The sequence below is a fragment of the Labrus bergylta genome, chromosome 17 (genome assembly GCF_963930695.1).
Source record: "Labrus bergylta chromosome 17, fLabBer1.1, whole genome shotgun sequence".
Taxonomy (NCBI): domain Eukaryota; kingdom Metazoa; phylum Chordata; class Actinopteri; order Labriformes; family Labridae; genus Labrus; species Labrus bergylta.
Genome location: NC_089211.1, coordinates 16572813 through 16597695, shown reverse-complemented (window position 1 = coordinate 16597695; position 24883 = coordinate 16572813). Strand labels below are relative to the sequence as shown.

The 24883-nt window shown below is 38.6% G+C and overlaps 2 protein-coding genes across 5 annotated transcripts in view; both read left to right on the top strand.

Moving 5' to 3' along the window:
* The first annotated feature begins 7038 nt into the window (after nucleotides 1–7038).
* zgc:63972 (protein CutA homolog) lies at nucleotides 7039–16811 on the top strand. 2 transcript variants are annotated; one of them, XM_029277505.2, is made up of 7 exons: nucleotides 7039–7161; nucleotides 7341–7459; nucleotides 7967–8115; nucleotides 10568–10627; nucleotides 11422–11467; nucleotides 11576–11625; nucleotides 14968–16811. In XM_029277505.2, exons 2-7 carry the CDS (start codon nucleotides 7355–7357, stop codon nucleotides 15068–15070), a joined length of 513 nt encoding a protein of 170 aa, XP_029133338.2. In that variant the 5' UTR covers nucleotides 7039–7161; nucleotides 7341–7354; the 3' UTR covers nucleotides 15071–16811. The 2 variants fall into 2 exon arrangements, with proteins under 2 accessions (XP_029133338.2, XP_020490318.2); XM_020634662.3 differs by having other exon boundaries at nucleotides 7093–7161; nucleotides 7378–7459.
* Nucleotides 16812–23182: 6371 nt separating this feature from the next.
* Nucleotides 23183–24883, top strand: part of LOC109984448 (disabled homolog 2-interacting protein-like) — a 158924-nt gene continuing 157223 nt past the window's right edge. For 2 of the 3 annotated variants that reach the window (XM_065965886.1, XM_065965885.1), the window contains exon 1: nucleotides 23183–23303. In XM_065965886.1, the coding sequence (XP_065821958.1) occupies nucleotides 23264–23303 (40 nt within the window). In that variant the 5' untranslated portion in view covers nucleotides 23183–23263. The remainder of the gene's footprint in view (nucleotides 23304–24883) is intronic. The other variant, XM_065965887.1, reaches the window with a different exon arrangement.

Here is a 24883-nt window from a genome sequence, read left to right as displayed (position 1 = left end):
AATGCACAAATACTCTGCTTTTTCCTCGCGGCAAGCATTGAGCTTCAATGCTTACCCATGGTTCTGGATATGAAATGTGTGCTTATGTGGCTAAACACACATAAATACTCTGTGTTTTTTTGTTGTTGCGATCTTTTTTTCGGAAGCAGAGACGAAGTAAACAACATGAGAGACAGCTCGGTATTCTGATAAATGGCCTTGTGAGCTCCGGTAGTTGTGACATAGTGGGCATAAAAGAAGAAGATCGAGGAAGAGAATGGAAGGAAGATGACAAGATATGGTGTTTGTCTGATCCTAGAGAACGGAGAGGTTTCATTACCTGAGGGACGTGGAGGTGGGGGTGTGTTTTTTTTTCTCACTGCTTGTCAGAGTTGTGGCTCTGCAACATACACTTCTGTGTTTTCTAAGTCACTAAGGGATTTCAGTGGCTCCAGCAAAAAGCCAGACAGCCCAGGAATCATCTGTGATGGATGGCTCTGTCCGTCCTAGAGGCTTGAAGGGGTCACCGGGGTTCACAGCAGTGATGGAGACACTTCCCTGCTCGTCCCCCATGACTTTTTTAATTAACCTCTTTGGGAGGGCCAGGTTCTTACCTTCAGAGGTAATCACAGGCTGGAAAGTCCCTTCATTAGGACTTATCTGACCTCAGTGGGTCCAGTAGTGTGTACAGTTTCTGTCCTTACATCCTCTACCTGCAAGACAGTGCAGTAATGCCACAAAGGGAGCGACACGTCCTGACTCTCAACTCGTCCAATATGTCAGCTTGGTCTGTGACCCTGAAAACTTCAAAATATGACGGTTCTGAATACAAAAGGCTGTGCCATCAAGTTATCTACAATAAAATGTGACATACAGTTAGAATGTAAAATAACAACTTGGTTTAAATACTAACAAGAATTTTCCCTTTTTCTTTTTTTTTTTGTTACTTTTTGATGTGCAACAATCATTGACATTTGTTTTGCAATCATTAACACTTGTTTTTAAGAAGACTGTGTGACTTTTTGATCCAGTAGATGTCGCCCATGAGCACCAGCATGAAACCAGAACAAACTGCTGTTTGGCTACATCTCTGTCATACAAGCCTCCGATCTCCTCCAACACCTCCAACCCCCCTCCCCTTTAGTTCGAGGAGTTTAGCGCGGACAAAATCTCCATTGGCTCGAACTGCAGTTGCCTGTGGCCTGCATTGTTGTGTTAGCAGGCTAATGGCTTTATTTGTGTGTAAAATGCCACACATTCTTCCTTTAAGGAAATAGATCCTATGGGTTTAAAAGTCCCTTTGTATGCACCATATAACGTAACAACGCATGTAAAGGGGGAACTTCTTAATTGAAACCCAGGTTATCCTTATCACTATATCAATGTTATTACTAGAGCACATTTTATTACAAGGTAAGCTCAGTGTGCTTTACACTAAGGGTAAAAAACATAAATATAAGAATAAAAATTATTTCTAAAATCATGAATAAGATACAGAAATCAAATCACTAAAACATGAATCCACGTCCAACACACCACACGTCAATCAAACACACACATCAAGAAAATCAAAGGTGCACATACAACCAACCACACAGCTGATCACATAAGGTAGAAATAACTTTAAAAGGTAGAAACAGCTATGATAGACCTCATGTCAACAGGCAGCTTTTGTGAGAGAGAAAGACCACAGTTACTGAAGACCCCCTCACCGGACTTTGATCTAATTCTGGATACTGCTGAAAGACCTCAGCCTGATGACCAGAGGGGCCCGGGTTGGGTTGTGGTCAGTGAACAGGTCAGAAATACTGTACATACATGGGAGCTGACTACTTATAATAGGATTTGTTAGTGATTCTGTATTGTTCGAGGAGCCAATGAAGTGTTTTGAGGACAGGGGGGGTTGTACACACTTTTTGTGGCATTCGTGGAACTCTGCTGAAAATATGCTAGAAGTACCAAAATGCACATGAAAAGTGATCTACACCAAAGCTGACTACCTATTAGCATTATGCCGAAAGCAAAAACTGCTATGATGAAACTGATGGCGTATACAACTGAAGTACAATTCAAAAAGATTTTTTTTTTTTCTCTTTCATTTTGCCCAAGATTCCAGAACATGGTCCTCTACCTTGAACATTCTTTGCAGGGTGAAATGAGTAATGAATGAGTGAATGATTTGAGACCAAAACTTGGTTTCTCAAAACAAAGTCCCATGACTGATTATTATTAATATTTAAATGTATTTTAATGACTATCCCAAGCAGACTTTGGGACATTTAAACCACTTTACTTGACTTCTATGCCACTCCTCAACAGTAAGCTGTTGAACGGCATCCAGACATTATTGCTTCATATTTTCACACATTGTGCAACCGACCAGGATAGCAAACCTGAAAACGTCAGATTGAGAACAGTCCGCAAAGAGGGGGGAGACAGCAGACATTCCCTTACTCCTGAAGAGTTTTGATTTTCTGTAACCTCTTCATTCCTCTCTTGGCTTCTTGGCCTCTATTTATCCATACTCCTTATTGTCATTGTTAGAACTTGTTTTAATTCACAGCGAGGCAACTTCATTGATCCCACTGTGAGACGATTTGCAGTTTAATGCCGAATTAGGAGAGGCACTTCTTGCCAGACGTCTTTAAGCCTTCCCTCTTCTCATATCTCATTTCCTCCTCGCTGCTCTAACTGCAGACCTTCTAGCCTCATTATACACAAACAGAAAAGAAGTACATACAAAAATAAAAATGATCCTATTTTTCACATAAGACTTCTAAGGGACAAACAGGCATCAGTACTCCTTAGGGGAAGCAAACTCCTCTGAGTGATGCCCCAGAACAAGCAGATCAAACACCTCTCCCCCAGCTCCTCGCCTTTCTCCTTATATCTCTATTTTGGTTGCCTTCTTTCATGTTTAGGAATAGTGGCTTAAGTGGCTCTATTGGAGCTCTCTGATGGTCTCTCAAATGAAGCCCCGGTGAGCTTGGGAAATAAATTGGTTTGTTCTGAGGCTATGACGACCGTAGCGCCCCCTGCTGATGGCTCTGTGATCTTTGATGTGTCCAATGAAGGAGGAGGAGGAGGAGGAGGAGGAGGAGGAGGAGGCAGGCAAAATAAAGTACACAAAGCTGGCAGGGAAGAGGTCAAGAAAAAAAAGGGTGGGGGGGGGATGGGATGAGTCATGCAACTTGCTTTGTTGGAGCATTTACATTTCATTTCAGTCGATGAGAGTTTTCTACATGCAAAATGAACACTCCACATTTAACATATTCAGAATGGAGGGAGGGGATACAGACCCATGCGTGGATCCACAGCGCCCCCATGTGGTCAGCCTGCATAAAAAACAAAGTCTGAATGATCCGTCTTTCATTTCTATGCACTGAGATCTGTCAGTACACTCAGCCATATACGTTTCGCTTTTCCCGTTCTTCCTGTATCGCTCCCATTTTTTTCCCTATTTAATCTTTCCTGCCTGTCTTTCGTCTGTTTGCAGGTCCTATTGGTGAAAAGATTATGCTAGAAGGTTATGTTGTAGTTGCTCAATGTCCTCCTGGATCCAAATTCTATATTTTTTTTTATTTGTATGATCTGCACGCACCAAGCTCCTCAGCCTTCTCCCTCATCTACACCCTGTTAAAATCCATAGTGGAGCTCAGGTCTCAGGCTCCCTCTGCAGCTCCAATATCCTTCCTTCAGAAATTACCTCCCATACCACAACACCAACATACCATACCAGAACACAATCAGTTTCACATTTTGGGATATAAACCTCCTGACACGGTCTGCTCTATTAATGTTTACATCTTTTCCTGTTTTATTTTGAAGTTTTGTATTCACGCTTGTCTCTGTCTTTTCAGCTCCTGCTCCTAATGTTCCTGTCTTGTGTGTTATCCCTGATTACCCACACCTGTGACTCATCATCCCCCTATTGTATGTGCATTTAAACCCGAGTTTGTGCTCCCTCATGTTGCAAGTTGGTAGCGTTCCATCGTGTATACCTTGTCTTATAGCGTTCTTACTTTTGCCTTACAGTATGCCTAGCCCACAAATAGGGAGGTACTTTTGAAAACATCGCTCTTTCTTTACAGTTTGCCATTTTATACAAATGGCAAACTGCGTTAAAGGTCACTGAAATCACACATTTTTGAAAACTACTTCCAGGGTGGAGAATTACAGTACCTCAGTTTAAGGCGTTTACTGCATGTGTAGATGGGGAAAATAGAGTTTTGGGCTTTCCTCTCTTTGACGTCATTATGCGAAGCTGTCACTTTGTTTTACAACAGACTAGTGCAATGGCAGACATAACCGAACTAGAGCTGGTGTTAATGTTGCTAACTGGACTTTTTACATGCTGCTTACACATACATACTGTATACAGTTGCTCTCCAACCATGTTGACGAGCAGAGACGCCTGAATGGACCAGGAGGGCACCGCTGCTGCGTACAACACTCCGACGACATAAACCCCGCCGCCAACATCCTGTTGGACGAGACCAGGTTGGACTTCAGTTGGTGGGAAAACTTTTCAAATGAAATGGTCATTGCAGAGAAATGTCGAGAAAATGTTCTCATGTCAAGGACATTGATGTTGACTTGGCATGATCATGACAGCTGTAACAGTTGTTCATGGGGACAAAGATGTTTTTGAGAAATGCACATGGATGCGATTTTTTTTTTTTTTTTTTTTTTTTTTTTTTTTTTAAACAGAGTAGGAAAACCTTTCATTTTTAAAAATACTTGCCTATGTTTGGTCTAGGCCTTAGTGTGTTTGGATCACTGCCAGTTTATTGACCCAGCCTTTAGCCTACTCCTGGATTTGTTTGCTGACTGGTTTTTGTCTTGCTGTGTACCAAACCTTGGATTTCATTAAACGTTTTACCCTTTTGAACGCTCCCTCTGAGTCTGCGTGTGGATCCATAGTGTGCCTATCTCCGGGTCAGTTCTCTCATCTCAACATTTTCTTTCTCAAAAACAACTTGTTTCTTTTATTCGTCTATTTTGTTTTTATTTGCATTTTCTTTTGCTTTTTTATAATACTTTTTGAGAAGATTTAAATATATATATATATATATATATATATATATATATATATAATTGGCATGTATTTTAAAGTGAAATGTCCTCATTTTATTTATGTATATAAATGAGTTATGTTATTTTTGTCTTTTAAATGCATGTTACTTTATTTAACATCTCCACGTTTGCTCTTCCTGATGTTTCTCAACTCTTTTCCCTGTTTGTAGTTCTGTTTTAATACAGGAGTTTTCTGTAACCCAAAACGAGGGTCTCCAAGGACAGAGGCTGTCGCACACTGAACAGGCTGCGAGGCACCCAGAGGCAAATTATGATTTTGACTTCACTTGACATGACATTGAAGCCCTAATTTTCCAACTTATGACCGTGCAACTGCCAAATATAGCTGCAGAACTGATGTCATTTTATTACTTTAAAAAAAACATACTTCTCATTTCAAATAAAATACCAAACAGTGAGCAACAGTTTGGTTTGTTCTCCCGCCTCTGAATTATTCATCTTTCTTTGATATTTCCTGTTTTTATCTCCTTCATTCACATGCAGCCTAGCAGGGTCTCTAGCTTTTCTGATAGCATATCTAAAAGGGCAAGTTGCTGCAGTCACTGCATGTGGCGGTTATGTGTGTAAACAAACAAGTGATTGTCCTTTTTTGCTGACAGTGAGGACCAGCAAAGAAACAGTTTTTGTCACTAAAACAGGAGGATACGGGGCCTTCTTTTCTCTTGGGCTCTGCATTTATTCAACATGTTTTTCTTTCTGTTTTGGCTACAATGCTTTCATCTTGTTACATCATGGTTTCAGTCTAAAAAAAAACAAGCACACATCTTTCTTGTCCAGGTGCTTAAGTGTTAATTATTAAACGCCACTAAAAGCTAACTTCCTCTTCCTCTACTCCTAAAAGACTAATAGCAGCTCTATTAACTTTGTAACAAGTGTTCCTTCAGTGTTAAATTGTATCTTTAACATCTTGGTATTGGCTTTAAGTCTTTAAAGTTTACAGCTCACTGCAGTTACTAAAGCAGTTTGGTTGCTCTTGGGAGCATTTTTTTTTTTACAAACTGACAAACAAGTATGTTTGGACATTTTAGCTTGAGCTTTTGGGGGGGGGGAGGCCCATGAAATTCACCCCCAGCATCTCCCAGAGTTTTGGGACTATTTTGCGACTTTAAGGTTTTATACTTTTCATATTCTTTGTTTGTCATAGCGAGGCAGTTTCATTTGATCCTAATGTGAGACAATCGCAGTTTAATGGCGATTACAGCAGAGCACCTCTTTTGACATACATCTTTGTACATTCTCTTGTCGTCTCATGTCGAATTTCATCATATTTAAAAAGCCAAGAAGCACCAACAAATTTCAAAAATTATCTTACAATATATTTCACATCCTAATTCTAAGGAAGAAACTGAACGTTTAACTGCCCTGTTAAACTTTCATGTAGATTACCACATTTAATAGTTTCATAACATGAAGGGCTAATTGAGCAATTTCTTTTTTAAGCATGTTCAGCTGAAGCTACTTCTAATGACAAAAAAAAAATGCATATAGGCTAACGACATGACAGTTAAATGGGCAAATAGTAAAACAATAAATAAATTACTATGTCCAAATTATTTTTCATTTCACTTGTTTCATTTCGTTCATTTTAAGCAGTACAATGTAGAGGGATACTTTCTTTTCATTTTGGCATTTACAACCTATGGCATACGTAGAAATAGCTAAATAAGTGGTAATACAGCACTAGAAGCTTAACAGCACATTACCCAATGTGTTTTTTTTTTTTTTTATAAGGCCTGACGTCATAGGCCTAGTTCTATCAAAACAGTATGGATGGACTATTTCTACTTCCACCCCTGAAGAACGTATTTTACTCTCCGGATATCACAGATTTTCAGTTTAAGTCCGTCTTGCAGCCGACACGCAGTGAGGCTGAGTGAAAATGTGTTTATACTGTAAAGACAACAAAGCCGCTTAAAGCTCATGCAGGCCCGTGGGGGGGGGGGGGGGGCGGGGCAGCTGAGGTGAACAGGCGGCTTGTATTGGTCGCACGCGTGTCAGGAAGTGTGAGCGACCAATCCAACGGGGGCGGAGATTAACCATCCGACCCTACGCTACCTGTCAACACGATGCACTTCTCCTGTAAAGGTAACGACTTTTTTTTTTTTTTTTTTAAGAGTGGTTTTGTCCCACAAAGCAGCTGTTTCACCGCGACATGAGTGGCTGTAAAAATGACGGAGCTCTTATTCACCTGAGTGGGGAAGGCCTCAGCGGGGTCTGTGAACGAAGTTGAACACAGTTTTGTCCCTCCTGTTATCTGCACATAGGCTGGACTTGAGGAATGACATTTGTTGCCTCTAACAGGATGGAGTGGCTGCTCCAGCGATGCCATAAAGAGGCTTTCTGCCACTCTGTCATGCGGACGGTTCTGCTCATGTCAGGTTTGGTAAGAGCTGCTTTACTTTTATGGACTTTCAGAATATTTTCTTAAAACTGAACACTTTCAGAAACACATTTTTTTACAAGAAGGTTTAAACGTCTTAAATGCTCAAATGTTATATCCATTGTGCCTATTTGGAGTATATTTTGTGCTGGAATTACGGGCATCTATGTCTGACAGTGATGCTGTGCTGTGCAGTGAAGTAGGACAGATTATAAATTGGTCACTGCACTCAAGCCAAGGCCAATACTCATTTATCTGTGACAGACAGTGCCAAATAATAAGAGGATAAATACTCAATCCAATCCAAACATGGCCATGCTTTCAGAGGGCAGCACTTAATTAAATTGAGTTACAACTTTGCCTCATGCATACATAAAATAACAAGAAACAGCTACATTTCATAATAATTTATGATGTATTTAAATATTAAACAAACCTAGTCTTAAAGTATGTTTGTTAACGTTGTTAATTTAACAATTTAAGATGTTTTTGTCCTCTTTGTACCTACAGCTCCTGGTCCTGTCCGTGTCTATGTATCCTGGGTTAAGGTCCATTGGGATCCAGCTTCATTCAGCGCTGACAGGAAGTTATATACCAGGCCACCACTCCCTCCTTCTCATCAACAGTCCCAATGAACAAGCAGCAAAAGACATTGGCAGGTAACTCTTATAGTCTGCTTACTGTATTTATGCTCTACTATTCAACAGTGACTTCAGAAAAAAAGACTGAACTTAAAAAAACAAAAAAATCCTAGACAGCTGAAAAGTCAACAGTAATATCCACCTTGTGACATTAGACACATTTATAAATATTTTTTTACCATGTTCTGTTTTTCTGTTGTTAAATTATCACAAGTTCCTTATTTTCTAACAAAATAAAAGCAGGTCTGTATCCAAACAGGAAGTAAAGTACCCTTAGTTAAGACAGTATGAAAATACAGAATAAAAGCACAAAAACAAACATTTTTCAAAGGCAAATGAATGGAATTTCAAATACGTGATAAAAAAATGGGATTAACTTTTGAATTTCAGTGTTTAATCCCGATTTAAATTTTGTATTTATTTGACAGCCCTACTTTAAAGTGATTTTTATTGTGCATTGTCGCTGCCACCTGGTCGTTGTCTGATAAGCGGACTTACAACACAATACTAAAAGTGCCTTGGTTAATGTTTTCCTTGCTTAACTTTAAATAGAAAGCAGGATAAGATATTATATGAGATGGGTCACCTATAACTTTGAATTTAAAATGAAGTCCAAGTCAAATTTTGAAAGTGTGGTTTAATATTTAATTATAATTCAACCTCAATACATCAAATAGTTTGCTCCAAATTTCAGAAGGGGGCATATGGCCCATTATCAATAAGAACATCAGTACTGCTCTTTTTATAGTTAAAACAGGTAGAGGCTAGGCTAAATTTGTAAGCCAAGCACAAAGAACTTGAAACAGGCACAAACAACTTGCCGAGCTCTGTGTGAAGGTAAGAGAAAGAAGAAACAACAACAAACATCTCCTTAAAAGCGTCTTCTTTGTCTCGTATGTTATTACGAGTAAGTGCTTAAATCAAAGTATGGTTTAATATTCAGCTCTCATTCACCATACGTAAACAGCTTTCTCCGATGTCATAAAGGAAGACAACTCAAATGTTGTAACATGTTTTTATGGAAAGGAAAATGTTGCTCGCCTGTGTAACTGGGTTGTACTTTGTGGCCAATAAAACTCAAGAGTTTGATAAACATTTACTATTTCCTGGCAAACATAATTGATAGTGTCACAGTTTATTATAGGAGAACAGTTATAAACATCCAACATCTTGAATATTAATACCTTTTCCTTCTGTATCCTGTCATACTATGAAACAACATTGTTTGCAAGGGAGTGTCTAACGCTTAGCTAGCTAATAATAAGCTGATGTCTACTGGTAGCTAATCAGTCGTCCAACATGTACTTTTAACTTGTTTGGAGTTATGCTCAGCACGTGGGGTTAGAGAATAGAACAATGCTAGCCTTGCTCGGTCCAAAGGTTTAAAAAAAACAAACCAACTGACCGCATCCCTTAAATTCCATAATGTCTTCTCTTACCTTGTTTGTTGAATCCCTAAAAAACTGTGTAAAAACACAAGTTGTGGTTTAGCTTATATAGCATATTTCTATGGCACACATGGTGAAAACAACACTTCAGGGAGACCCCTCCAAGAAAACCACAAAAGAAAGGGTTTTACACTTCAGTTTTTCTACTTATTAAACACAAGCAACAAAATATTAGTTACTATATTATATATATATATATATATATATATATATATATACACACACACACACACACACACACACACACACACACACACACACACACACACACACACACACACACACACACACACACACACACACTACAAGTATTTTAAAGGTTTTGGACTCGTGTTTGTCCCTGCCCCCAGATCTTGTGCTAAACTAGGCCAACCCCCGAGTGTTTCAATCTTCTTGTTGACCATACTGACATGAGAGTGGTGCCAATCTTCTCAGTCAACTCCTGGCAAAAACTTGTCCCTGTAATCAATCACACGTTTCCTTTAGCATGGATTTATTTTGTCATTTAATTTATTATTTTTATTACTTGAATAAATCAGAGTGACTTGGACATTTCAAAATCAGTCCGCCAGGCCATTAAATGACTTTTCTGTATTGAGATGAGAAACAATCTCGTCATGAGTAGAGCGCACTGTGTTAGTATTCTCATCTTCTTTGTTGGTATTTTAGCTGCATGTAAATGAGCTCTATTTACCGCGTGTCCGGGTATAATGAAGCCAAAGTGCGGGTGCCAGTTATGTAAATCAACTCCTTCAGAGACACTGGCTCGAGGAAGGGGCACGCTGGAAATGAACTTTAATATCAGGCGTGCAAAAAACAGAAAGCAAAGTTTATCATCTTGTGCATGGAAGTATTTTCCTGCAGGCTGCTTTAAGAGCACCAGGATGAAGGGCTCAGTTACATGCCGCAATTGATAAACAGCTGGTGGTTTGTAAGTGTTTCATTTTTTCTTTCCTCTCTTTCCACGTCTGTTCCTCTCTTTTTCCATCCACTTTCCCTACCGTTCTATCTCTTTTTTTCAGGGCAATCATGGAGAGGCGGCTGGCAGCCAGCATTAACATTCTCTCCAGGACCTCCACAATGTAAATCCTAATTTACCCATTACCTTGAATCAACTTGGCTTCTGACACTCAAGCACAAAGCTTGGCTTAGTTGTGATTTCCCTCACATAACACATAAATACATAAACACGGATGTAATTGCCAAGGCAACGACAGGTTGAATGGGCTGTATTTGAATGCTTTGATCAGTTTTTCCATCACTAGATACTGACTGGCAGTTAGCATTCAAAGGGGCCCATATGTTTGTATGCATGGCTGAACTTTCCTGTCAATGCATAACCACAAAAGGAAGGGGAAAAAACTCAGGGTGTAGAGGACGGAGGGTTGCTGCATAGAAGAGACAGTGTTAAGTCCTGTTTACCAAAAAGAGGTTTACGCTAAAAATACAAGATGTGGTTGGGTTAGTTAAGGAGTGAGGGTGTTGATGGAGGTGGTAGGGGTGGTGCAGGCTTGTAAGGAATGTGTTTCAGGTAGATCCAGTAGTGTTGTCCTCCAATTCTGACGTGTCAAAAGCCTAAATACAGGTTCTTAGTTTGTGTTTTGCTGTCTTTCACAGCGACATATTTAAAGCAAAGAATACTTTATTTAGCTTACAACACCATAAAAGCCTCTAAGGAACAATTTGACAGTATTTATGTGAACTGTAGCCAATGATAAATGGTTGGTAAGGTTAGATTGATGTATTCTTCAGGAAAATATCGTTTTAATGAAAGCTTTCGTTCACTTGATTTATGAGCTTTGCGTAATGTGCTGGTAAGATTCAGGCTTTAGGTACATGGTACAGTTCTAATTCCTTGTGCTTGACGCTTCTTCAGGTACTATTGGAAAGGTGAAATCCAGGATGCAAGTGAAATTCTGATGGTAAGCTGGGTGAGAAAGTCACATTGGGATCACCATTAAGTCAACAGTTTAAGCGCAGTGTTTGAATGGAAGGCCAACGTTTAAGATGAGATGTCTCTGTTGTTGCAGCTGGTGAAAACAAAGACCTCCAGGATCCAGGAGGTCGTGGACTACGTGAGGTGAGAGGTCGCTTTATGTAATCGCTATTAAAAATTGTTGTAATCTAAACATTACATTTCCTGTGTACCTTTTTTAACTGCTTCACCTCGGCCCACTATACTGTAGGAGCGCATTAAAGATTCACTGTGGTAATTTTCAACTTGGGCCCTGTTGTGTACTTAAAATTTCATGACTTCCTTTTTAGACTGAATACATAGAGCATCTTGAGTGCAGCTGTACTGTTCAACAGAGGCAGTCACTGTGATCAGACAATTAAATCATATATTTGTGGAAAGCATAATTGAAAATACATCGGTGTTGCTCACATACTTTCTCATTTACCGTTGCTGTGTGGAGAGGAAACTTACACAACTATAACAAACAGGATGTACCTGCCTCAACTTCAACATTAAAAACAGTACTTAAAAATAATCTTAATAACCTTTGTTCATATCATGCAATTTTTTTATTGAATTGAAATGTTGTGTCTGTACTTACATTTCTACAAATAGAAATATACACTACGTCAAATATAAGCCTATCAAATCACTATTTAGAGTTAATTGCAATGACTTGTAATTGCACCAGTTATTTAAAAAAAAAAAAAAGAAGGTATCTCTTACAACATACAGCCTATCAGTATTGGATTATCAGAAAATTGGATGATGGCATGTCTTGTAATCTGACTACTATTGTGTTGAGAAGCATTTGAAGCACTTTTTGGTAACAATAGAGGAGCCTTATTTTCCTCCTTTAGGCATACTGTGGAATCCTTATTCCAAACTAATGGAGGTAAAAAGCTGCTATGTCAAGTGTCAAACACCAAAATGAAAAAACACTTAAAGTCCAAGTTGAAAAAAGTTTTAAACAGTAAAACCTAGTAAATGCTTATGCTTTCTGTTTTGCTTTAGTTTAATGCACTTCTGAGTACACTCAGCTTAACTCTTATTATTTCTGTTCGAGAAGAGCTGGTAAAAGCTTGAGGCGGTCTCCTTTAGCATAGGGCAGAAGTACATTTCTGATCTTCTGCTCCATTATGAACTGACACGACCTTAAAGATCGGTTTACTCTCCTTAGAGTCAAACAGGTGTACACAACAAAAATGTGCTGTCAGCCTGAGTGTAGCTCAACCCCCCAACACAAACACACACACACACACACACACACACACACACACACACACACACACACACACACACACACACACACACACACACACACACACACACACACACACACACACACACCCACACAAACTAACACCAACACACCAAGCGGAAACCTCTGGTATTAAAAAAAAATGAAGCTGATGCCGAAGTGCAAAATCATACAGTTTGTCGAGTGTCTGCTTGAGGCTGGCTGCTGAAACACCAGAAGTCACACATTCACCCTTTCAAAAAAGCTGTTTTTAAAGCAGAAATTAGCATAAAGTTACAGCCTAGTTCAAAAAACAAAATAGGTCTGATAAGCTCATATCTTGCACATAGGTTGATTTTTTTTGGATAACTCATTCATTTTCATTTGATGAAGGATAAGCATTATTCACAATAAGGTGCGTAGTTGACCTGATTGATAGGCAGGCCAATGTAACAGTGTGCCAAGAGGCTAAAAACCCACCTCCAGCCTTTAGCATATCTTTAGGTTGACTGAAAGGTTGGTTGAGACAGCATTTACAGCATGGCGACCTCCATTGATAGCACTCCAATGCCTCCTGCATTAACAGATGGATGACACGCGTATACTTACAAAAGAAGTTGCATTCATAGTACAAACTTATTCTTGAGGTAGCAGTTAAAGACAGTATAATTGCACTGGTGGCAGTAGTCTATAACGGCAATGGACTTGTTAGAATATTTTACACAAAAACAACATTGCACTGTAATTGTCTATCGGGACTATAGCGCAGTGTTCAGTATGGCGATGGCTTTAGGCTGGAAACTGTACTTTAGTCTCTTGGTGCGTGCTTTGATTGATCTGTAGCACTTTCCCGTGGGCAGGAGGTCAAGCAGGTAGTGGGCAGAGAGAGATTTGTCCTTGAGGATGCAGAATGTCTTGCGTAGGCAACAGGAGGTGTAGATGTCATCCAGGGCAGGCAGATGTGTGTTTGTGATCTTCTGTGCTGCGTTGATGACCCTCTGTAGGGCCTTCCTGTCAGCCACAGAGATGCTGCAGTATCCCACTAGGTTCCTGTGTGGCAGTATACTCTCAGGTAGAAATCCACCAGCAGCTGCTGTGTAACATTGACCTTCCTGAGTGTTCTCAAGAAGTTGAGCCTCAGTTTTACCTTTTTAAAAATGTAACTTTTATTTTATCAGGAAAATATTCTTGCCGAGATAAGTAGAAACATCACTTTTCAAGAGAGTCCTGGCTAAGGGAGCAGCATAAAAAAACAGACAATAAACAAATATAACAATAATCAGCCAATCAGAAGTGTTAAGCAGAGAAACATGTGCATACAGTGGTTGAATGATCATTTATTCTGTGTTTAACATCTTCCAAGCCAACTAAATGCTCTAGCTGAAGGTGACTCTGCAACTCAGCAACTCAGACCAAGATGAAGGAGCAAACACACTAAAAGTACTTTCATAGACGTAGCGAGTTCATGGAATGACGTACACGATGAGTCCTTGAGATCAAATTCTACAGCTCCTGAGAGCTTTAGGAATCAGCAGAGAACATATAGTAAATAAGAAAGCAGTTTATGTAGTATGGCCTTAGAACGAAAAATGTACAAATGTTCCACCCTTGGGTTGTACAAGGAATACAGACCTTCTCTCTTGTAAAAGACACAATGTCCTCAACCAGAGACAAAGTGTAGAGCAGCATGGTACACGGAGTCCAACACTGTTAGTGAGGATGAGGTAGCATGCATATAAAAACTATCTCCGTAACAAGGGAATGCTTGTTGATAGTCCAAGTCAGTTCGTCTGAGATTTGGATGCCCAGAAACCTACAACTGCAGACTTTCTCCACTGTCAGTACATTTATGTGTATTGCAGTTTTTTCTGAAGTCAACAATCAGTTCTTTTGTTTTTTCAGTGTTGAGTGCCAGATTGTTTAGAGAAGCAGCCGTTTTAATGTACCAAACACAGAAAACTGATATCAATATCAAACCTTACTTCCATTTTTTTTTTATCTGGGTTGAAGTGTCTTCTTTTTGCCACACCTTTTTCTTTTTAGCGTTATATTTGGGACTATTTGTTTGTATCTTACACATCTCATAGAAAACCAGTTGAATTGCCTTGTGTTTAAACAGCTAAATTGATTTGCTTGGCTTTTTTTTTTTTCTCGTACTATTTCTCTATATAAAAGGAGCTTTACAACGTATATAACATGTTTGTGTCTTTGTTGGTCCCTTCAAGGTCTGTCCACCCCTATGCGAACCCAGAAGTCCTCAGCTTCCCTGTGGAGGACGGCAGTCTGGCTTACATGAAATGGATGGATGAAGCCATTCCAGATGACTAATGTGTCATTAAAAGTCACAGACAATCTCTATATGGACCTCATCTGAATAAGGAAGCTGAGCCATGAGCCTGAGCTGGTTTAACAGCTTTGGATTGAAGAGTTAAGTGAGCACTCTATTGAACAACAACCATAATATATTAATACCGTTTTGGGTCTATGACCTTTTAATTGCGCTGTGGAGATTTGCTTTATACACCAGCTACAGAAAACACTTCAGTCAAATATTTCCATTTGACAGGTCAGTTTTCTACAAATGTAGGCTACCATAACAGGACTAATGCTTTGTGCTGTGGTAGTCTGATAAACATAAATGGATGAAAACATCAACAGCCTGTGGAAAATAACCACAGTATGGACGACATAATGCAGTCCAATGTGTCCAATAATAATCACTCCTCTGTATAATTCTTTGCCCACCTCTCAGTATACATAATGCATATGCATTATTGTACTTCCAATATGGATAACACCATCCTCTTAAAGCAGTAATCTTTCAGCATTTGCATTTCATTGACTGTACTTTTTAGTCTGGCTTTTTATCTTTGTGATTATTTAAGATGTCATCATTCTTGTGTGGTTGTGTTCCAGATTTGCCTTACAGGAGGGTTCTAAATAGTATTAAAGCTTGTTGATGACAATGCATAACTACTGCATTGTCATCAACATTGATGCCTGATGTTGAACACAACATGTTTATGTATTTATTCTTATGAATTCAAAAGATTTTTAAAGCTCTTCTGGAAATCAGATGAGTTATCTTTTTTAAGGGAAATGTGAGCAGTGACACTCAGAGCAACATAGTTCTAGAGCAATCTATGTGTGCTTTCAGTTCAATAAAGTATTGATCTGTCAGGCTGCAGAAGATTTCCTTTATTTGTACAAAAGGGGCTGTAAGCAACACACAACTGAATTACTCGCACACTGTAAGTAAAAGGAAAAGAGCAAAAGTGCTGAATCTCAGAGCTGCTCTGTTCTGGGTTATCTCAGCGTGAACTGATTTACAACCATTTTGTGCAACATAAATTAAAACTACACAGAAGCACGGAGGATAAATTAACAGAGAGGTATAATCTCCACCCTCTCTTTATCTTTACAAATTATTAAAAGCTTTTTTTGTATCCCAAAGAACAAATGCTGACTTTATCAGGTCTTCCTTAAAAGACACATCCTTGATCTCTGCAAGATTTCAAAATGCCAAGTAAAAATTTTAAAGAGAAAAAAATGTGGTTGTTATTAAATCCAGACATCACTTGCACATATGAATAGCGGCACTGTATGTATTGGCTGGAAATTTTGTATTTTTGCTGGATTTTATTCCATACCTGTTTATATCCTGTCATCACAATTTCAAAAAAAAGGCTTTGAAATTCACAACAAATATGCCAGCACTATGCCACATTCAGGATAATACAGGTCAGACGGCCATGCGTGCTTACCTCATTCTACAAAGATACACACTAAGCCTCAGTCGGCAGAATGCGTTTCCGGCACGAGGCCTCAACAAAAGAACTGCAGACACATTTTAGTCGGCTGTTGTCTGCTGAGCCAAAATAATCCTCCCCGTCAGGTCAGGAGCTCAGGCCATTTGGTGAGAGTGCGAGTGTGTTTTTGTGGATGCAAGTTTCTGCTTATGTGAATGTCTGTTATTTGAAAGTATTCTGTATGTATTCTATGAAATTAGTATGTATTTTAGGGACATGTGTACAAGGCATGTTTGAATAAACCTTCATTTGCACAGGTACTTTTTGTAATTCATGATTGCTGGAAAGGTTTTTAAAATCTTATTCTGCAGTGTGGTTAAAAGTCCACTAGATGGTGATGTTTCAATGCACAAAACAACACAATGATATTTGCATTTGACTCATAATTGAGTTATTACAGATTGCCTGTTATTTTTGGAGATCAAAAATATCGTCTTGTATGTTACAACTACTCGCTTATTGAAAGGCTATTTGAAATAGTTTCTTAAAGCAGCCTTTCTTCTCTACTTAATATGAAATCAGACTCATCCTTATAAGTCTCTATGGAGATAAAAAAAAAAAAAAGGAATGAGTGTAATGTGTGTTTTCCATTTATTGGAATTATTATTTCATGGTATTAAAAACCTCAACACTGGCTGCTGAACGCCAAATGCATAATTAGTTTTCTCTTCTTGTATGATCAGACAGTTCATGTAAAGAGTCTTTCTCGCCTCCTATTCATTATTTCAACCTAGATCTCTCTTAGTCTGTTAAGACTGTGTCTGCAGAGTATTCAATCAAAGACTTAATTGGTTGAGGCAATTTAAGACATACCATATATTTCTGCATGAATATTATCCAAGTTGTGTAGACACACAGAGACAAACGACTGGATCTTTCCCACCCCGTTTGTCATTAAATTCCCCATGGGATAGGGAGTTAGGAAGAGGGTAATTAAGAATAAGCTTTAAGAAGCAGATGCTGATAACATGCTCCCACTGAGCAATTCAATAAACTGGAAATAATAACACACACACACAGAGTCACACACACAGACAGCTCTCTGATCTAAGCGAGGAATTGATGTTGTGCCAACATCTGATTTTTGATGTGAACTTGATGACGATGGATTGGTATCAGAGCAGTTAGGAAACAATACTAAGAAAGGAAGTGTTAAGTAAATAAAATGTGTGGTAGGTTACAGCAGCAGCACGGTAAATTGCATTTAAGATTTGTTTTGATAGGCTGTTACTGTGTCTATTTGATTGAAGTAACTACTGCTCCAAAGTGCAAGATGTGCGAGTTCTGGCTCGGTTTGAATTTTTTTGGATTTATGTTAGAAACACTGTTCCTGATTTCCTAAGAGTTCAACGCATTGTCATGTAATTACACTTTCTTTTTTTTTAATTAACATTGCATTCAAATTTCTTGCCAAGCCAAACTGTGCAAATCCCATCCTGCCAGGACACAAAACCTAGGTTTATTTTTGCACAAGTGCATTGTGTTACTTCTAGTGTACTCAAACATGACTTCAACCTAGGTTTGGGTGGGTTACAGGCAATACAGACCAGGTACTGAAATATTATCGTTCAACTTTTTAAGCAAGTTTACCACATGGCAGTCAGTCAAAAGTGTATCTTTTTCTTTAGAGTAGAAAAACAGGCAAGTGGAGCACTGAAACAGGTGAACAACAGATGTGGCAACTCAAATAGGTCAACATGGAAGAAGAAGGGGAGCAACGAGAAGTCAGCGCATGACAAAAATACTATCAGGGCTGCTGTTGTCTTTAAAAGTGTACCTAGTTTGAAAGAGGCTTGTCGATTCAGTTATGTAACTGATCCAGTTTTTTGTCTATTCCCATGCACACAGAATCACTAAACCGTTTTAACAACTAGGCTACAACACAGAATCTTGTGCAAGCAGTGACACAGTTTTAGTTTAGCTTAAGGAAGCTGACAAACAAAAGCAGAAAACCAAGGTACAACATTCAGCAGTGTTTCTTCTAGCTGGATGATCTTAATAATGCTTAATCAGTTTCATATCCTCCCAAGCTGGTTAGGATGTGAGGTAAAATGCCTTATAATGATATCCACAGCAATCACGTATCAACATAATACTCCACTTGAGTTTTCTACAGAAGCAAGGACACCAGAAAAAAAAATGTACTGACACAAATTGACCCCTAAAGGTATTCTTAATAAATGAGAAATATTTAAAAACAAGTATCCTGAAGATAGATTTCTCATCTACTGAAAATGAATTTAAAATCTTAAGTGTCTCATGTGCTAAGGCTTAAGTTACTAAATACATCATCCCTGTCTGTTGTTTCTTCATTTCAGAGCTATGGTGTAAAACTGCCTGTCACCTGATTTGAACAATGAACAGTTAAAAAACGAAATTGCTGTCTGTTGTTTAGCAGTGTTGTTGCTATTACTGGGTTTTTAAGCACTCAAACAAAAGAGGGTGGAGCAGGGTGAATACATTGAAGGTAGGAGGAATATTTTATCAAGGTTGACTAATCTGGGGTGCTGCTATTGCTTTCCTGGGGAGGTGAAACCTGATTATGCAACATACCAGAGCTGCTTCCAAGAGCATATTATCTACCTTTTTTTTTTGAATGCATATTTTAGAATCATATTATACATTATTTTTGCTTTGTTTAAAGTTTGCTCCATGGTTTTTCTTGAATGTGTATTAGATAATAAGCCCTCCCAGATGAACCAGATGCAATTTTAAAGGGTGATAATTAGTTCTCACGTTTATCAAACTGGGTATTAATTTTTCACAAGGCAGGCCTGATTTCCTTCATCTATACATCATCTTACCTGTCATGGAGGAGGGAAGAGAGTTTGGTGTTACTGCCAGGTCCGAGTTTCTGCTCCAGGCTGCATGGTACACAGTTTAGGCCTACATGAGAGACAGCCTACATGTCGGGCACAATTAGAGAGAGGAAACAGAAGAATGAGACTAATAAACTTTTGAGAGCATAAATAAGAGAAGGAGTACAGTGACTTATGATTCACATCATAAGTCACATTGTCCAAAGTGTCATATGTTATTATGATGACTAACAAACCCACCCGTCTATTTGCCATTTATACATTTTACTTAAATTCCTATGAATTTAAATTATTATTATTTTTTTAAATTCAACAATTGCTGGTGCAAAACATATTGGTCTCTGTAGCTGATATGTCAACCATGACAACTGTGCAGGGTTTACTGTACATTGATTGATTGATTGATTAAATTTATTTCAGACATATCAAATGAAATCAAACATATCAAAAATACAATAAATAAAATGAAAAGCACGAAAATACAATAAACAAAAAAACAATGTTCAAATTATTTCACAAAAAAATAGAATAATAATTACATATATTCAATTGTAAATTCTGGTTGGCGCTTTTTTGTTTTGGATTTTGAAAATTGAAAAAAGAAATCAGAGAATTGAAAAAGACCAAGTTACTTTGAGTTTTCTGTTGTATCTTTCATCACTACACTGATTTACACAAAAAAACCTTAAAACTTTCGACAAAGGAAAGTGTCAAGCGATACCTTCTTTTAAATTACATTAATGCTTTATGTTTAATTAGGGGCGTGGTCACTAATGAGTGACAGATGACGTGTCGTCACTGAGTATTCTAGCCTCTGAACTTAAACCCCTGGTTGTTTTTTTGGTGCTGTTGCCTGTGGTAGGGTTACCAATACAAATATTGGACAGAATATGGAACGCTTTCCTGTTAATTGCACACAGACAACAACAGACAGACCGTGCAGGAAGTCTTTGCTTCGTATTTATTCGGTGAGTGAAAGTTAAGTAGTATTTAATTTGAAAGGTAGCACTTACTAGCAGGTGTTGTGTCTGCACTCGTCACCCCCCTCATACGGTAATATGTTTATGACGGCCTGTGTTTTAGATACAGGAGCTAGTTAGCTACTGTTACCACCAGAAATAAATGGCTCTTTCAGGAGTTGAACACTATTGTTTATTATCTTACTGGCTAGCTAATGAATTAGCTTCGTCATGTTCGTGCCAGCCCCTCCTTCCGCACAGGGCGCCATCATTTGGCGGACTGAAAAAACAAGAAGGCTGCGGCCCTTTAATTAAAAAAAAAAAAAATCAAATGCCATGTTGTGTTTATTCATTTTCATCTATTTTTTTAATCGTTCGAAATAAAGAAGAAATAAATAAATAAATAGAAGTGAAGGGTTGACCGTCTTTGATCTGAATTACTGCTTAATGAGGATTTTAAGTTAAGTTTACATCTCGGATAGTTACACAAGAAACCGTTTAACGAGCCGGAGAGACATGAACAGTCTGCAGAGAGTCAGACAGTCAGTGATGAGAGATATAACCCCGGTGTTTAAAAATGGTGCTGTCGGTGTTTTCTGCTCTCTCTCAGTTTTTAAAAGTTACTTATCAAGCCTCTCCACCTGAAGCTTACCTGTTGTGATAAACCGAATTTCTAGGGAGGCAGGTGAGAGTGAGTAACCATGGTGACTGTCTGTCTGTCAGTCAACGATGTCCCGTCCCCTCTATGAATTAAACTCTTCTGTCAGTAAAACTTACTTTGATCATGTGTCACAGAATGAGAATATGTTTGATTACATGTAAACAAAACTAAAGTTAGTCCAATGATGTCATAAAAAAACAACAAAGGCTGCAGAGCCTGTTTGAAGCTCCAGCTGGAGGAACTCTGCAGGGCTAAAATAGAACAGAAACACAAGAACTTGAAGTCTACATGTTTTTAAATGAATGCATCACTGCGTGAAAATGTTCCTGAAGAACATGACAAGAGGACACATAACTAAGTCATAATTTCAAAGTGGTGAGGAAAACCTTCAAATTGTTCATAAATATCGATCAAATTGAGGGAAAGACATTTCTGTTGCTAAAGATGTTCTGGGTGAGAGACCTCCAGACCTCCTACAAAGATGTTTTTCAAATAGACTAAACTTGTCAGCACAGTTTTTGTGCATTTAAAAACATTATACAGGGAAATAAGTTTGGTTGAACTGGTCAGTAACTTACAAATTTGTCTAAAGATCAGTATGAAAAAAATCGTGATAAAATCGTGATCGTGATTTTGCAACAAAAAAAAATTGTGATATGATATTTTTCCCACATCGCCCACCTCTATTTCTAAGTACATAAAAAACTGTATTTATCAAACATGCGGACGGTGATCGTACGCACATCGGTTGGTAATCAGTGTTGATAAATCCCACATGTTCTTAAACAGCAGGCTTGTGCATGTTCGGGGACATTTGCGTTCAGAAACGCCTCCACTAAACTATTTATGGTAACAACACACCTCTTTAAAAACCACGTGAACATATTTACCTCGGTGGAATAATACGAGAGAAAAGAAAAGGCGCTTTATAACAGAAATGTAAGTGGATGAGGTTGAATAAAAAACGGTAATAAATAAATAGATAAATAAATAAAATATGGTTAGTAACTCTCGCTCTGTGATCCAATTAAATTATTAGTCTTTTCACTTAGTCGAAGTTACTAACAAAAGAACAAATGCTGCATGAGAGAAGGTGACAGGTCAGAGGAGAAAAGACAAAGATGAAGTTTGAGATTAGGCTCAGTGCGGAGCGCACAGTTTGCTAAATCATCTAATAAGGCAAAATGAGCCATGATGTAACATTTCAAACGCCTGTCCCAGTGGTCTTTTTTAAGGTTTTGGAACAAATTTAGGCAACACGTCTGTTTCAAACTTGACAAATCAATTATTTGGGGGTTTTAATTAAAGAAAACTTGGAACATGCATCTAAGTGGAGATTGATTCTGGCGTGCTGTGACACTCGTAGTGCTTTTTATTTGTAGTTTCAATGTTCTACCGCTAGATTCTGTGCATAGACACAGAGACACCAGCTCTGGTGTTAAATCACTGCTACCTGGTTCTAATCAAGTGACAAAGAAGAATCTGAATCATCTTTTAAGTGGTCAAGAACAACACTATTAAGATTCTTTGACTAATACATCCAAGAATAAACATATTTGTTATTTTCAGTCAAAACTTAATTGTGTTTTCAGCCCATAAATGAACAGTCCACAAAACCCCCCCAAAAAAACCTTTTAGTTTGATTTTAGGGGGCGACGAGAAGATCTAATGTGGTAGTGTTTCTAAATGGCTTATCCTTTTTCTCATGTCCATGGTGGCATTTTTCCATTTAAGCCTGTAAATTCCTATAATGATAAGATCTTACACATCGTAACAGATGTTGTGGTACATGTAAGCTTTGAATTGGCTTAGCGTTGTGCGTTGCAAGGTTACATGGAGGGGAGGGAAGAGTAATGGCTCAGTGCCTGAATGAGTAAGCCTACACTAAAGGTGATTGCTTTCTTTCCCTCCTCAGAACCTCCTCTTTTTCAACCTCCACGGCTCCCTCCCCTCCCCGTGTTCCTCCCATGCCCCTGCCTCCCCGCGTGCGCCTCATAAATCACCATCTGAACAACATGTGTTTTGCGTGAACACTCACAGAACATGAGAATGAGAGAAATTTAGGACGAGATTGGAGGCACTTGGCGAGGTTATAGAGAAGCTCTTTCCGCCTTCTCCAATACCCTCCTCCTGGCTCTGTCGCTTGCTCCCTGAGCTGCTACGCGGACTCCGTCATCAAAACACACAGTGAGGCGTGCTGGAGCGCTCACTCCCTTCAGCTTGTGGACACACACACACACACACACAGTCTCACACTGGAGCCAACACTCAAGATGCAGCAGCAAGATAGAATGTCTTCTGATTCCCTTTCAGGTAAATGCAAAAAAAGATGTGTATATCTTTGTCATCAATCCCCTTTTCCCGCATAATTATCCATCTTTTTTCTCTGTTAAGTGTCACAATATTTTCTTGTTTCTCTGCTTCTCACTCTTTCCCACTCTCCCTCTCTGTATTCATCTGTCTATTATGCATTTTTCCTGTGTGTTTTCCTGTTAATATGCCCATGAGTACATGTGTTGTTCTCTAAGGGGTGATGGCAGTGCTTTAAGGAGTGCATGAAGGTAGAGTAGCTCCTGATACTATGACTGCCTCATCTTAAGCGCAGCTGTGAAAAGTACATATTGGCTAGAGAATATTGCATTCTTCTGACCTAGATACAGTGACACAGCTTGTGCTACTTTAGCTTGTTTTTCTTTAATTTATATCGTCTGCAATATGCTACAACTGACTGTAAAGAGTGTTGTCTTAGGATCCTCTGTTGGAACAGATTTTGCATGCAGAGTGCTATGGAAATGATGTGCATATAAAACATTTAAAGAAAGGGTGGGAAAGTGAGAGATCAAAGCAAGTAACTTGGTTTGTGAAAGAGTGGAAAAGTCTGTCAAAATATGCTGTGCCTGGTCTGCGAAGGCTGATAATTGTCCTGGCTGATGAGGAAAAACCTGTCGATTACTGTGCTGGGAACCAGTTATGTAACTTGCTTGATTGGAGTCAGTTAACATTTTAACCCATTGTTTAAAGATAACTTAATTCAAAGTTTGGTTATACTAGTAAGAATGAATGCATTTCAAATCCTGGTAGTCATACAAGGAGCTTGTTTATTCTAGTGTTGCACTGCATCAAACTCATTTAGCTACTTAAAGAGAGCCTGGGAACTACAAAACCTGAGAGCAGCAAATAATACGGCTTTGTTTGGTGAATGTTTATTTTTTTCCTTTGTATTCATTTTAACTCTGAATGACTCTGAGGATTTAAAGCTAAACTGAGGTTTTGGGGTTCAACAACCAGTATAAACAACTTCCTGATATGCTTCTGATTTGACATTGCATTTATGTAATTTTGTTTGTTTTGGGTTTGGGGCGGGCTGTGTCAGGGAGATCATTTCCCAGCATGCTTTGGTAAAGTATCTCCTCTTGCGTTGCTTCAGAAAGTCTGAGGAACTCGTCAAAACCACACAAACACATACAAAAAGGATACATTTGATATCATTGTGACATAGAATTATACTTTACCCAATCAGAGATTATGATATTGGTCAATTTTGGCAGGGTTTCTTGTCCTTGGCCAAGTTGTCAGGTGAATATTTTATCTTGAGTCTTTTGATTGTCAAGAGAATAGTTTTTTATTTGACCTCTGTGCCTGCAAAATGGTTGATAGTGTTTCATAGAGACAGGTGACTCAAATGAAAGGTTCACAGTGCTATTTACCATGTTGAATCCAAGACAACATACAGACAGAACTTTGTGGTATGATTTTTTTTGTTTTAAATAGCAAATTGAACCGATTTGATGGCGCTACTGTTAAATGCTTTTTGCCAGGTGTTTTTGGGCTGCTGTTGTGTTATACAACTTACTCTGGTACACTCTTTTTATTCTCTGTTGCGTGCCAATGTT

Bases quoted from the DNA above. Each gene is read 5' to 3' on its own strand.
- zgc:63972 (XM_029277505.2), top strand. From the start codon at position 7,355: ATGACATTTGTTGCCTCTAACAGGATGGAGTGGCTGCTCCAGCGATGC. The intron at 8,116-10,567 runs GTAACTCTTATA...TCTTTTTTTCAG, and splicing joins GCAGCAAAAGACATTGGCAG to GGCAATCATGGAGAGGCGGC. The intron at 11,626-14,967 runs GTGAGAGGTCGC...GGTCCCTTCAAG, and splicing joins GAGGTCGTGGACTACGTGAG to GTCTGTCCACCCCTATGCGA.